Source organism: Chelonia mydas, chromosome 24, assembly GCF_015237465.2.
Source record: "Chelonia mydas isolate rCheMyd1 chromosome 24, rCheMyd1.pri.v2, whole genome shotgun sequence".
NCBI lineage: Eukaryota > Metazoa > Chordata > Testudines > Cheloniidae > Chelonia > Chelonia mydas.
In genome coordinates this window covers 6,542,151-6,555,148 of record NC_051264.2, presented here as the reverse complement: position 1 = coordinate 6,555,148, position 12,998 = coordinate 6,542,151, and the positions used below count along the sequence as shown (strand labels likewise).

The 12,998-nt window shown below is 48.8% G+C and overlaps 2 protein-coding genes across 4 annotated transcripts in view; one reads left to right on the top strand and one right to left on the bottom strand.

Moving 5' to 3' along the window:
* Positions 1–12,998, top strand: part of LOC119564084 — a 43,999-nt gene that overhangs the window by 664 nt on the left and 30,337 nt on the right. Inside the window, exons 2-3 of the mRNA XM_037882684.1 lie at positions 330–416; positions 6,858–6,927. Coding sequence (XP_037738612.1) covers positions 6,885–6,927 — 43 coding nt within the window. The 5' untranslated portion in view covers positions 330–416; positions 6,858–6,884. The remainder of the gene's footprint in view (positions 1–329; positions 417–6,857; positions 6,928–12,998) is intronic.
* Positions 1–12,998, bottom strand: part of VPS45 (vacuolar protein sorting 45 homolog) — a 55,876-nt gene that overhangs the window by 28,969 nt on the left and 13,909 nt on the right. For all 3 annotated transcript variants that reach the window (XR_006287407.1, XM_037882683.2, XM_043535539.1), the window contains 5 exons: positions 12,638–12,751; positions 11,860–12,027; positions 2,414–2,572; positions 1,124–1,231; positions 480–601 (listed from right to left, as the gene is read on the bottom strand). Coding sequence is in view for 2 of the 3 variants with exons in the window: in XM_037882683.2 (XP_037738611.1) it covers positions 480–601; positions 1,124–1,231; positions 2,414–2,572; positions 11,860–12,027; positions 12,638–12,751 (671 nt within the window). In the remaining variant the exon portion in view is untranslated. The remainder of the gene's footprint in view (positions 1–479; positions 602–1,123; positions 1,232–2,413; positions 2,573–11,859; positions 12,028–12,637; positions 12,752–12,998) is intronic.

The following is a 12,998-nucleotide window of genomic DNA, read 5'->3' as shown; positions in this document are numbered from 1 at the left end:
GAAGGCAATCAGGTCGGTCAGGCATGACTTGCCCTTGGTCAAATTGAGACAGAGATGTTAAGCGACTTGCCTATGGTCAAACAGCAAACCAGTAGCAGAACTGGGAAAGAGAGATCAAGTTTCAGTTCCTTGCTTTCCCTCTAGAGAGTGCTGCTGTCTTGAGGCAACTGGAAGGAATCAAACTGACAAACAGGCTAATACTCTTAAAGCAGAGCTACAGGGCAATTCCATGCATGCAGCTGTCTGAAGGCAAAGGGAAAAATATAGGGGGAGATTTCCAGAAACGCTCCAGGACTTAACTCTGCTGTTCTTACTTTTACCATCGATAGGCCAAGATCGAGTGCTATGGAATCCCCTCCACATCATATAGTTATTAAACAAAACGTCATGATGTTTCCTGAGCATACTGGACACAGGTATTAACTATCCCTTATTTACCCCAAAGGGGTTCTCCTGTCCCCAGCCTGCCCCCTCCGTACCTGTCCCGGAGCGTGCTGGGACCCAGGTAGGGGTACTGGCCATCCTTAAGTTTTCCTTTGATGAGCTGATCTAGAGTCTCGTGCAGGAAGGGCTGATGCTGCGTATACACGTTCTCAACGCCCTGGGATACAGAGAGAAAGTGCTTTTAATTCAAGGCAGGAAGCGGAGAGAGCGGGCCAACAAAACCATGATCCAGAATGACTAGCATCCAGCGGACGCAGTGATTGTTGGTACAGACCAACTGCCTTGTGCCCTTGCAGTGCGCTGAGCGCACAAATACTCCAATCTCTGAAAGCCAGGAAACAAGGTGTACACCGGCCCCACCCCGCAACCTTAGCTCCATGCCCAGAGCTGGCAAGAGCCACTGGAGATTGCTTATTAAAGGGCAGCCCTGGCTGAAATAAACACAAGCCGACAGGAGGAATGACTAAAGGTGCACTGCAGGTGGTGCATGGTGTCCCTTGGCATTGCCCTCTCATCCACCTGCATGCACTCCATCTGTGTTAGGGACAGCTCTGTCGAGTGGTGCTGGCTCTCATGCGACTGCCACACGGCAATGCTACACAGAGCCCCTCGGGTCCCTTGCACGCCCCCTGTCCTTGTCTGGGCTTTGCCAGGGAACACGTGGCAGAGATCTTAATACCTTCAGTCCTTTGAGGAACTGCTTGGTAATGGCGACGGCATCCTTGGGGCTGAAGAGATCGCTGCCCCGGACCCGCTTCCCACCGTATTCCACAACCGCTGACACCAGCTGTCCAGAGAGAGGGGAGACCGGAGACCAATTAACATGGGGAACTAGCTTCAGGAAAGCTTCTGTGGGTTTAGCATTGATGAAGGTGCTGGAGCGATGCCCAAGGAGCCAAAAGGGACTCCAGCTAGCCCCAACCCGATACACAGGTGAGGTCCAGGGCAAGTGTCCCCCGTATGCTCCCAGCAACATATTCCTGGCGGTACCTTGGAGAGGTGCCTTCAAAGGGTTGAGAGGGGAGTTTAAATATCCATGGTCTATTCAAACTGCAACTTCTCTGCCAAATGGGGACCCACCCCGCAACCAAGCCTCTCTTGGTGTTGGGTCTGAGACCAGTAAAAATTAAACATAGAACACCGCAGCAGAGAACCAAATAGGCCATGGGGCCAGAACTCCTAAGTGAGTGGAGGGGTTAGCAAATCCAGCCTACCCACATGAGAGTTCATACAGCACCTAACACAACGGAGCCCAGTCCTGGATCAGGGCCCCAGGCACTACTGTAATAAATAAGAACAGCAGGGACAGGGATTTTGAGTTGGGTTTTAATTGTTCAAAATGAGCGGTTTACTTGGGAGGTGGGAGTGGAGGGAGGACCTGGGACATGGGCCGAGGAGGATGATGCCAGTCTATAGCTCCAGTCTCACAGCGGCTCTCAAAGCGCTTTGCAGACGTCAACCAAGGCCATTTGGGGTATTTCAAAAGGCAATACCAGGATTGTCCTTCAGAAATTTCCGTCTAATTACAAGACTTTTGTCACCTCAGTATCCGATCGCCCATCTGAGCCAGGCTAAGAGTCGCCTCGGGCGGGGAGAAGTCAGCAGTATCCAGAGAGATGGGGACAAACTCCAGAAGCTGATGTGTTCTCTCAGATCGTTAACTGTATATTTTATAGTAATGCCCAGAGGCCCCAGGCAAGATCAGGGCCCCGTTGGGCTCAGTGCTATACAATGTGAGAGGCAGATACGGTGCCTGCCCCAGGAAAGCTCACAAGTAACAAGGATGGAGGAGAGCTACACAGACAACATCCCATAATAATTCAGATATTAGCTCCCACCCGGGGACAGCTCCATTGATTTCAGTGAAGCTAGGACCATTGATACCAACTGAGGATATGCCCCCTTGTGTTTTCCTATCCGCTGCCCACTTAACCCATCCTTCCAGAACTGGGACAACAGCTGCAGCTACCTTCCGATACTTCTCGGAAACCCCTTTGTTCTTGAGGTCCATCATCAGCCCGGGCAGGCTGTTGCTGCTGTGTCGCTCATAGTGCAGGGCGTAGAGCATCACCAGCCGCGTGGCATCGAACTCGGTCACCTTGGGGTTCTGCAGGAGCCGCCGCACGTTCTGCAACGACAGAAAGGGGCCCCCCAAACACAGCGTTCAAAGGCCGGGGTTTTTTGGCCCTGCGCATTAGACCGGCATTTCTAGAGCAATTGTGTAAATCACGTCTCAAACCTGCCGCGTAGGGACTAAAGAGCGGCGTGTGCAGAAGGCAAAGTCTCAGGCAATCTTTGGGCAGGAGGAAGCACGCAGCGGGGAGAGGAGGAGAAAGTGAGAGGGCATCAGAAGTACGCAACGGGAAGAGAAGACAGGGATGAAATGAAGCACAAAAGGAAAGAGTTTTTGCACCAGAGGCAACAAAAATTTACTGCCATCACATTTCCAACATTACATTCTCATGCAATCCATCGCGTTAGCTGCTACAGGGACAGGATGTCATTGCAAACAGGAGGGGAGGTGTCCACTAGGGAGTCTGCCTAAGGGCTTGTCGACACTACAAAATTAAGTCAACCTAACTTACGTCGGCAGACAGCCTTGGCAGTAATGACGTTGCCGGTGCGCGTGTACGCTTTGCTCCTGGTGAGTCCTCACCAGGAGCGCTAGTATCGATTGTACCGTCGGCATGGGGCATTGTGGGAAGGCTCCTGAAAGCTGGTAACAGTCAGCGTAAGCATCGCACCAGTGCACTGACACTGCTCTGTCCTAAGTACGTTGACCGTGACTCGCCGCTGCCTGTGGAGGTGGGATTACTAAGTCACTGCAGCTAGGCAGTCACGGCGGCACGAGTGAAATTGAAGAAGTGCAGACACCTCCATCGTTAGGTCGATGTAAGATGCCTTGCCCTGTCCTAACTCCGTAAACAACATAGGCCAGGCTTAAGATGTGACCCAGGTTATAAAGAAAGAGTTTCACTACCCCTGCTGTATCCCACTAGTCCCCAAACTGTGGGGCATGCCCCCCCAAGGGGGGGGGGGCGCAGAGGAACATTCAGGGGGCGCAGCAGGGCCTGGGGCAGCCCCCATGGGAGGGTGGGACGTGCCACTCAGCCCTGCTCTGCCCCCAGCTCTGCTCCGGCCCTGGCCCTGCCCCCAGCCACAGCTCCAGCCTCAGGCCCCACTCCCAGCCGTGGTCCTGGCTCCTAACCCTGGCCCGGACCGTGGCTCCCAGGGGGGCACAGACAGATTCCATCATGGGTAAAAGGGGGGGGACCACTGCATTAGCTACCTAGGGGTTGGAGATGGGCAATTATATTCTGTCTAAACTGGCCTTTGACCAGGATCTACCAGCCCAATGTTATTCCCTCCTGTTACAAGAAACAGCGCCATTACTTCTCTCCCCCACCCCAACATACATCCCCTCGTCAGCGTGCATGGACTCTGCGAAGTTGTACAGTTGAGATAACGGCGCAAACAGCGCAGCCAAGTTGGCAGATGTGTAAGGGAGCATAGGGAAGAATTAACCTCTTAATTCTCTCCTTTGTGCCGGATGCCAGAGAAGAGGCGTCAAGGACTGAACGAGCCTGCAGGCCTCCTGTCAGGGGCTGATAGCTGCTGTAGGATCCTCTGGACAGTACAAATCTGCCAGAGGTTCAAAAGAAAAGCCAGCCTGTGTTGGCTCAAAGGCACAGAAACGAAGGCAGCTCCTTCTTTGTGATGAACTAGAGAACGTGATCTCCTAAAGGGCAAGGCCAGACCTCCGAGCGTTCTAGCCCTTGCTAAGGCACTATGGGATATCCCCCAGAATCCGCTAGCGCAGACGCAGTCAGGCAAAGCAGACGCACAAATTTGGTTGAGTCGAATTGCGAACAGGTTCCTGTCTATGGACACAAATTGCTGTAACTGGATTAGGTGACAACCACGAAAATGTAGGGTGAAATCCTGGCCCCACTGAAGTCAACAGCAAAACTGCTGTTCATTTCCATGGGCTTTCACCCACAGTGTGGATCCTGCAGGGATGTTTGCTTGCGGATTTTGGATCCCTGGCTGAGTGCATAGTGACAACGTCCATATAAGAAAGTGGGCAGCAGATGAAACAGAAAAGCAATTGTCCACACAGGAGAAGATGGGATTCAAAACCTTCCAGGCAGTCGTCTCTAAGACTCATGTACAATGTCGCACTTACTAAGAGACCAGGAAAGGAATAACTGAAACGTACTGTACTCCAGGGGCCTAGGGCACAAGTGAAATTATCCACTGCTGAAATGACATCAGAGAGAGAACAATTCCTTCTTTCTTTGGTGCAGTGGGTTATTCTTCATTGTTTCTGTGGCCTTTCCCCTACGCTACCAGTAGGAGACTGTGACAGAGAACTGCCTGGGGCAACGCAGCTAAAGATATACTGATCACAGGCATTTCCATGTTAAAAAAAAAAAAAAAGCCAACTGTGTGGTTTGGATGTATTTTCTAGCGGCTTCACAAAGGTCCAGTCAGGTACTGGCTGTACCATAGTCTCCTTTAGCCAAGTGGCCGCAGCACACTCCAGGAAAGTTTGTGCAGTGGAAGTTGGAGCAATACTCCGAAAGGTTTCTCAGGTGTGCAGTTCATAATGTAGCTGCCCCGTTGCTTGTAAAGGTGCATCTCGGTCCTTCCAGGGTTAGGGCCAAGGGGGGATTCCATTAATGGTAGAACAGTAAGAGGGGAGACCTCTATTTTCACGAGTGGGCCTTGATTCCAAGTGCCACCTAGGCATAGATTTTCAAAGGTGCCAAAAGCCTGCAGCTCCTGTTGGCTCCCATTGGAACTGTTCAGCCCTGGGATACAAATGGCCCCATCTGTCTGAAGACGGGCACCCAAACACTGAAGCATCCTTGATTAAAGACCACTTAAAAAAAAGTCACAGCAGATCTTCCAAAGAGTGTATCTGCTGTCAGAAAACACAGCACGTTCTTACTCCACATTTGTGTGCACTCAGGCCCTAAGTTCTCAGTTACAATAAAGGCCATTTACATCCCTCTGACTGCATCGAGGGTTCTTACGGTAGGTGCACCTCAGCCTTTCCACTCACCTTCAATCCTCTTCATACTAAGTAAGTAAAACCCATTTATTCATGTTGGAATATTGGTGACATCATAGCACAATATTCGGAAGCTTTCTCAACCTGTTGCTGGCTTCAAACACTCCCCGTGTGATCTGCCCACACACCATCTATCCACCTCCTTGCTGGTCATCCCATACTATGGTGGTCCACCACCATTCCTTCCATGCTAACTTTAAGGTTATTTCCATCTCTGGGCCTGATGTGACCAAAATACACTAGCTTGCGTCTGTTAATTTCCAAACAGCAGAATCAGCTTCTCTCCAATAATGCTTCTAACAAGCTTTCATCTTGTTCTGAGACCAGAAGATAAGCACAAGATACCACATCTCAAAGGCTTACATTTCTTCTTGCCAGCAGCCGTAATTTCCCCATAATTTCTGCCATGGCGGTATAAATGGATTTTAGTGCAAGTCCTTGTCTACACACAAAACATTACACCATTTTAACTGTACCAGTATAGTTAAAACAGTATATTCCCCTAGCGGGGCCCCAGTTAGACCAATATAAATGTGCTATACCAGTACAGCTTACATGGGAATGGAATGGAAACCAGTTATCCTGCTATAAGGCACTTTTACTGTGGAGCTCTTTGCCAGAGGATGTTGTGAAGGCCAAGACACTAACAGGATTCAAAAAAGAACTGAATACATTCATGGAGGACAGGTCCATCAATGGCTATTAGCCAGGATGGGCAGGGATGGTGTCCCTAGCCTCTGTTTGCCAGAAGTTGGGAATGGGCGACAGGAGATAGATAACTTGATGGTTCCCTGTTCTGTTCATTCCCTCTGGGGCACCTGGCACTGGCCACTGTCGGCAGACAGGATACTGGGCTAGATGGACCTTTGGTCTGATCCAGTATGGTCGTTATTATGTTCTTATACCTGTGTACCTAGATCCACAGTATACTGGCACAGCCCTTAACTATCTTGGCCCTGGTCTACACTGGGGAGGTGGTGGGGGGTGTCGACCTAAGATACGCAACTTAGTCGGCGTATCTTAGGTCGATTTACCTGGCCGTGAGGATGGCGGCAAGTCGACCGCTGCCGCTCCCCTGTCAACTCCGCTTCTGCCTCTTGTGAGCTGGAGTTCCAGAGTCAACAGGGAGAGCATTCGGGGATTGATTTATTGCGTCTAGATGAGACCTGCCGGGGAGTGGGGGAAAAACAACTATACACACACTTCTAACCAAAGTAGTTATGCTGATACAAAAACGGTGTGTAGACAAGACAGGGGCGAGAATTGAGCTCTTAGCATCTGTTTTACAGCCCCATCATTGCTACCTAACAAGTTCTTACTTCCATTTCCCCTGCAGGGACTGATACAGCTACAAGAGTGGAAGATGGAGTCTCTTCTGCCTCCTCCGTCACTGAGTGCATCACCAGGTAACAGGATTTATTTTGTATTTTTTGCTAGCACTACGTGCTAGGCACTTGCCAGAATCTCTGTTACTGCTGATGGGAGAGGCAGAAAGATGTCAGCATGTACACGTGATGCTGGCAATGAGAATTCAAACACTGATTTATAAACAGTTTCTAGATCACATTTGCTCCATGAGACAGCATAAGCCAGGGACTCCAAGGGAGTGTTTTAGCAAGTCCCTTTTATGGCTAAGACTCCACATTAGTACATCCTTATCAGAACATAGCAAATGAACACAAATCGACCAGGTTCACAGCTGGCATAAATCTGCATAGCTGCATTGACTTCAACCTTATGATGCTGGTTTACACCAGCCAACATGGCTATATTGGGCTCTGTAGGTGCACATCTGAGGGTCTGGCCTACAGATTAGACTATTTGGACAACTAATATCCCATAGCTACCCTCTTGGAGCACTGAGCAACACAGATTAGAAAGACACGCATTTCAAATTCTTTGCAAATGCTGATCGTTAACGCAATACTTTCCTACTGTGTGGCAGCATTTATTACACTATATAGCTTTCATTTTAGTGGAATCTCTTTTTGAAAGTCATTTTCAGTACATAGATCAGCAGCATTTTAAAAATGATAAATATGGAGTCTGTGGCTGCATTCTTTGTGTGTCATAACACAGTCACCCTCGGGAAAAAAAAAACCCAGCAGCATTGTTTAGTCAACAGCCTCAATGCATCATTATTGACGTACTGTCAGATTCTGAGGCAGGTCATGGAATTATATGAGCCATCAAGGGGTCAGAGCATCAGTCTCCACACTCAGCTGTCAAACAGAAGTCCCTTTTCAAGGTTTTCTGAGCCTTTTGCCAAAGAAATCCTTTATTTAAGCAGCTCCATACGGTTTAAAAAAAAAAAAAAATCAAACCCAAAATAAGGGCAGGGCTCAGAGGCAAGGGCTTCTCCCAAACACAGTCTGATCACAGTTGGATTTCATGTTTTAGATTGTTGATTCTTTTCAGTTTCAAAGCTCCAAGGCCATTTCGTTCTTTCAGCAACGGCCATAAGTGATGATGTTTGTTAATGCTACATTACCAGTACTGTGTGTACAAGGAAGAGCGGCAGAGACACTCGCAATATAGTTTTGCTCCATTTAGGTTGGTTTCAGATACAAATAAGAGGAATTGGGATCTCACAACATCTAACAGGAATACAAGTGCTTGGGATTTGTGTGCGTGTTAATGTTAATCATAGTAACGTACGGCTGGAAGGAACCTCAAGAGGTCATCTAGTCCAGCCCCACGTGCTGAGGCAGGACCGAGTAAACCGAGACCAGCCCTGACAGGCGTTGGTCGAACCTGTTCGTTAAAACCTGCAGTGATGGGGATTCCACGACCTCCCTTGGAAGCCTGTTCCTGGGCTGAACTAGCCTTGGAGATTTTTCCTCATATAATCTCAATTCCTAACCGAACTCTCCCTTGCTGCAGATTAAGCCCACTACTTCTTGTCCTCTCTTCAGTGGACATAGGGAATAATTGATCACCGTCTTCTTGATAAATCTTCGAATAGGGTAAGGACTGTTATCAGGTCTCCCTCAGTCTTCTCTTCTCAAGACTAAACATGTCTAGTTTTTTTTAATCCTTCTTCAGAGATCAACTTTTCTAAACCTTTTACCATTTCTGCTGCTCTCCTCTGGACTCTCTCCAGTTTGTCCACATCCCTTTTACAGGTTTCAGAGTAACAGCCGTGTTAGTCTGTATTCGTAAAAAGAAAAGGAGTACTTGTGGCACCTTAGAGACTAACCAGTTTATTTGAGCATGAGCTTTCGTGAGCTACAGCTCACTTCATCGGATGCATAGCATATCGTGGAAACTGCAGAAGACATTATATACACACAGAGACCATGAAACAAAACTTCCTCCCACCCCACTCTCCTGCTGGTAACAGCTTATCTAAAGTGATCATCAAGTAGAGCCATTTCCAGCACAAATCCAGGTTTTCTCACCCTTTCCCCCCCCCCCCCCCACACATACAAACTCACTCTCTTTGAAACCTCTCTTTATAATGCGCATGATAATCAAGGTGGGTCATTTCCAGCACTAATCCAGGTTTTCTCACCCCACCCCCCTCCAAAAACCACACACACAAACTCACTGTCCTGCTGGCAATAGCTCATCTTACTAAAACCCCTCCAACGCATTATTAAGGATCTACAACCTATCCTGAAGGATGACCCAACACTCTCACAAATCTTGGGAGAAAGGCCAGTCCTTGCCTACAGACAGCCCCCCAACCTGAAGCGAATACTCACCAACAACCACAAACCACACGACAGAACCACTAACCCAGGAACCTATCCTTGCAACAAAGCCCGTTGCCAACTGTGCCCACATATCTATTCAGGGGACACCATCACAGGGCCTAACAACATCAGCCACACTATCAGAGGCTCGTTCACCTGCACATCCACCAATGTGATATATGCCATCATGTGCCAGCAATGCCCTTCTGCCATGTACATTGGTCAAACTGGACAGTCTCTACGTAAAAGAATAAATGGACACAAATCAGATGTCAAGAATTATAACATTCATAAACCAGTCGGAGAACACTTCAATCTCTCTGGTCACGCAATCACAGACATGAGGGTCGCTATCTTAAAGCAAAAAAACTTCAAATCCAGACTCCAGCGAGAAACTGCTGAATTGGAATTCATTTGCAAATTGGATACTATTAATTTGGGCTTGAATAGAGACTGGGAGTGGCTAAGTCATTATGCAAGGTAGCCTATCTCCCCTTGTTTTTTTCCTACAAACCCCCCCCCCCAAGACGTTCTGGTTAAACTTGGATTATTGCTGTGCACATTGTAAGATGAGCTATTGCCAGCAGGACAGTGAGTTTGTGTGTGTGGTTTTTGGAGGGGGGTGGGGTGAGAAAACCTGGATTAGTGCTGGAAATGACCCACCTTGATTATCATGCGCATTATAAAGAGAGGTTTCAAAGAGAGTGAGTTTGTATGTGTGTGTGGGGGGGGGGGGGGAAGGGTGAGAAAACCTGGATTTGTGCTGGAAATGGCTCTACTTGATGATCACTTTAGATAAGCTGTTACCAGCAGGAGAGTGGGGTGGGAGGAAGTTTTGTTTCATGGTCTCTGTGTGTATATAATGTCTTCTGCAGTTTCCACGATATGCTATGCATCCGATGAAGTGAGCTGTAGCTCACGAAAGCTCATGCTCAAATAAACTGGTTAGTCTCTAAGGTGCCACAAGTACTCCATCCCTTTTACAGTGTGGCACCCAGAACTGGACACAGGACTCCAGCTGAGACTTCGCCAGTGCCAAGCAAAGTGGGACAATGACCTCCCGCAGCTTACATACAACACTCCCACTAACACACCCCAGAATATTAGCCTTTTCCACAACAGCGTCACATTTTGGACTTATATTCAATTTGTGATGCACTATAATCCCCAGGTCCTTTTCAGTGATACTTCCAACTAGCCAGTTATTCCCCATTTGTAGCTGAGCGTTTGATTTTCTTTTCCCCCTAAGTGTAGTATTTTGCACTTGTCTTTACTGAATTTCAGACCAATTCTCCAATTTGTTAATGAAAAGACGCTTGATTTTTTTTTCGGTCTGAAGTCATTTCCTTGTGGCTTTGGAAACCCAAACACAGAAGCATGGTGCTAGTGCAGGAGAATCAAAGCAACTGACTAAGGTCCCAATTCTGTAGCTGGACCCCATAGGCCACGTGTAGCCTCATGGACACCACTGGGGCTTTTCATGGACAGAGGGTTCCACCCAACCTGGAGTTCATTGTGTCATGGAGGCCTGCAAATCCTGCTGTGAAACTGACTAATCTAGTCACCTGCAAAGTGTGTGTGCGCAGGCGTTCACTCACTCAGAGCTCACTGCATGATCCCGGCCTGCAAACCACAACATGAAACCAACCAGTCTAGTTATGTCAAAGTACCATGCACACCTACAAGATTGCTTCTGTAGCACTGGTTTCACACGTGAAGGCGAGTGAAGTGCAAAATGCAAGCAAGCAGCCCAAATGAGGACAAGTAAATGGTCAGAATCGTTTCTATTCTAATCATCCTCATCTCTGGAGTATTAGTAACCCAGGGAAGGACTGCTACTGACAGCATCCCTTTTTAATCAACTGTATCCATGGGGCATTCATCAGATGACTAATTTTAAGTCAAGGCAACTGACAGTTCTCTCACCACCTGCTTTATGTGAACACAGCAAATTATACATGCCCTAGCTCACACAAGACCTAAGTCAGACTTAGCACTTGGCTCAAAAGGAGCTCAGAAGCTACCCTCAGGGATTGAGAAATAACATTCTTGCCTCTAGCCTAGTAAATCTGATGTGGGACTCCCACTCCAAAAATATACACGCCCAATAAGGACGCTTGGGCATAGCTGCCACAGAGGGCAATACAAATAGTTGGAGCTCTAGCAAAATCAACCCAAGTCCCCCAGCAAAGCACCCCTATGAGCTTCTGTAAGCACCAAAGGTCCCACCATAGAGGGATGCTCAAATTTCCTCCAACTGCTGGCTGCACTGGCAGCTTGCCATGAGATGGGGGCTGCATATGATGATCGCACAGGCTAAGGACAGTTGTATTCCAGGGTCCTACTCTTCAGGCATTATTCAGACGCTCCCCAAATATAGCAACAGAGCATGTTCAGCTGATTGTGGCTTGCAAACTGTGACAACCACTTGTGTTAGTTATCATTACTCAGGATTCATTCCTGTCTGAATTACATGGATGACTGTGGAGAAGCTAGTTCTACCATCCGAGGTCCCAGCCCCGTAGGCTCCATGTGCATAACTCCCACTGACGTTAGCACTAGTTCCACAAGCAGAAGGGCTGCAGGATCAACCCGGCTGGAAACAGATAAAGGAAGTTTGGCTTCTGGGCTTTGGGTTACCTGGTGAGCACTGGAGTGGTCATTCTGGCAGGCCAGTTCCTGCTCGACCTCCGACACCTCCAGCAGGTTCCGCTCGCTGGCCAGCCGGGAGAGCTCCCCCACCACAGTCACGTGCTTCGATACCGTGCCCGACATCTTCTTGAACTGCGGGTAGTTCTCCACAAATGCCTGCAATGGGGAAACTGAAACTCAAACCTCTTGAAAATGGCAAGCAGAATATAGTAACCAAGACTTGCACCGGGTTTTCGTCGGTGCATCTCCACTGGCTTCGGTGGAGTTACTCCCGATGTACACCGGCCCGAGTGAGACCAGTGCTGCAGGGCGGGTACTCCCGGCCTCCCCAGAGAACCTCTGCATGGTGTCCCCTGCAGGGGGAGCTCTGCAGCTTGAAGGAATCTTTACAGGGAGCAGAGGGTTTCCTAGTGGAAATCCACCCAGGTGTGGCTGCTACTTCAATTCTTGAACCACGGCCCCCGTTTGCATGGCGCAGTAGAGGTGAGCGGCTGTGCTGAAGAGGATTTTATTAAGACAGGGAGGAGGGTGCAGGTGTGGTAGTTATTTGTGTTGCCCTAGTCCTTGACCAGGACCCCACTGTGCGAGGGCTGTACAAACACAGCCCAAAAAGACGGCTTCCACTCCCAAGGAGCCTACATGCCACAGGAGACTGAGTCACCAGGATCAGGGCACGAAGCAGGGATGTAGTAAATGCTGGTGATTTGCAATGTCCTGCAGTGGATTGTTTGTAAGATGCCTGGTCAATCGCGCACGTCCTCTTTACCTTCATGTCAGCTATGGACTCCAGCTTCTGCTGCTCCTTCGGTTTCCTGCGCTGGAAATCTTCCATTAGGTTCTTGATATTGCTCCCAATCTCTGCAAAGTTCAGGTACATGTTCTGTGGACAACAAACACAGGGGGATGGGAGCGAAGGCGGCTCCCAGGAGAGCTGGTCCCTTTGGAAATCACCGCCCCCAGCTCCCAAAGCTTTAGGAGGGTCTATTGCATACTCCCATGCTGCGCTCTGAGGGTGAGCAAACGAGCTGTGGAATACAAAATGGTTTCATTTAGGCAGTATGAATGGGCACTAAAGCCCGCCTGGGACACTGTTGGGGGGAAACTGAGGCACAGAGCGGAGACAGATC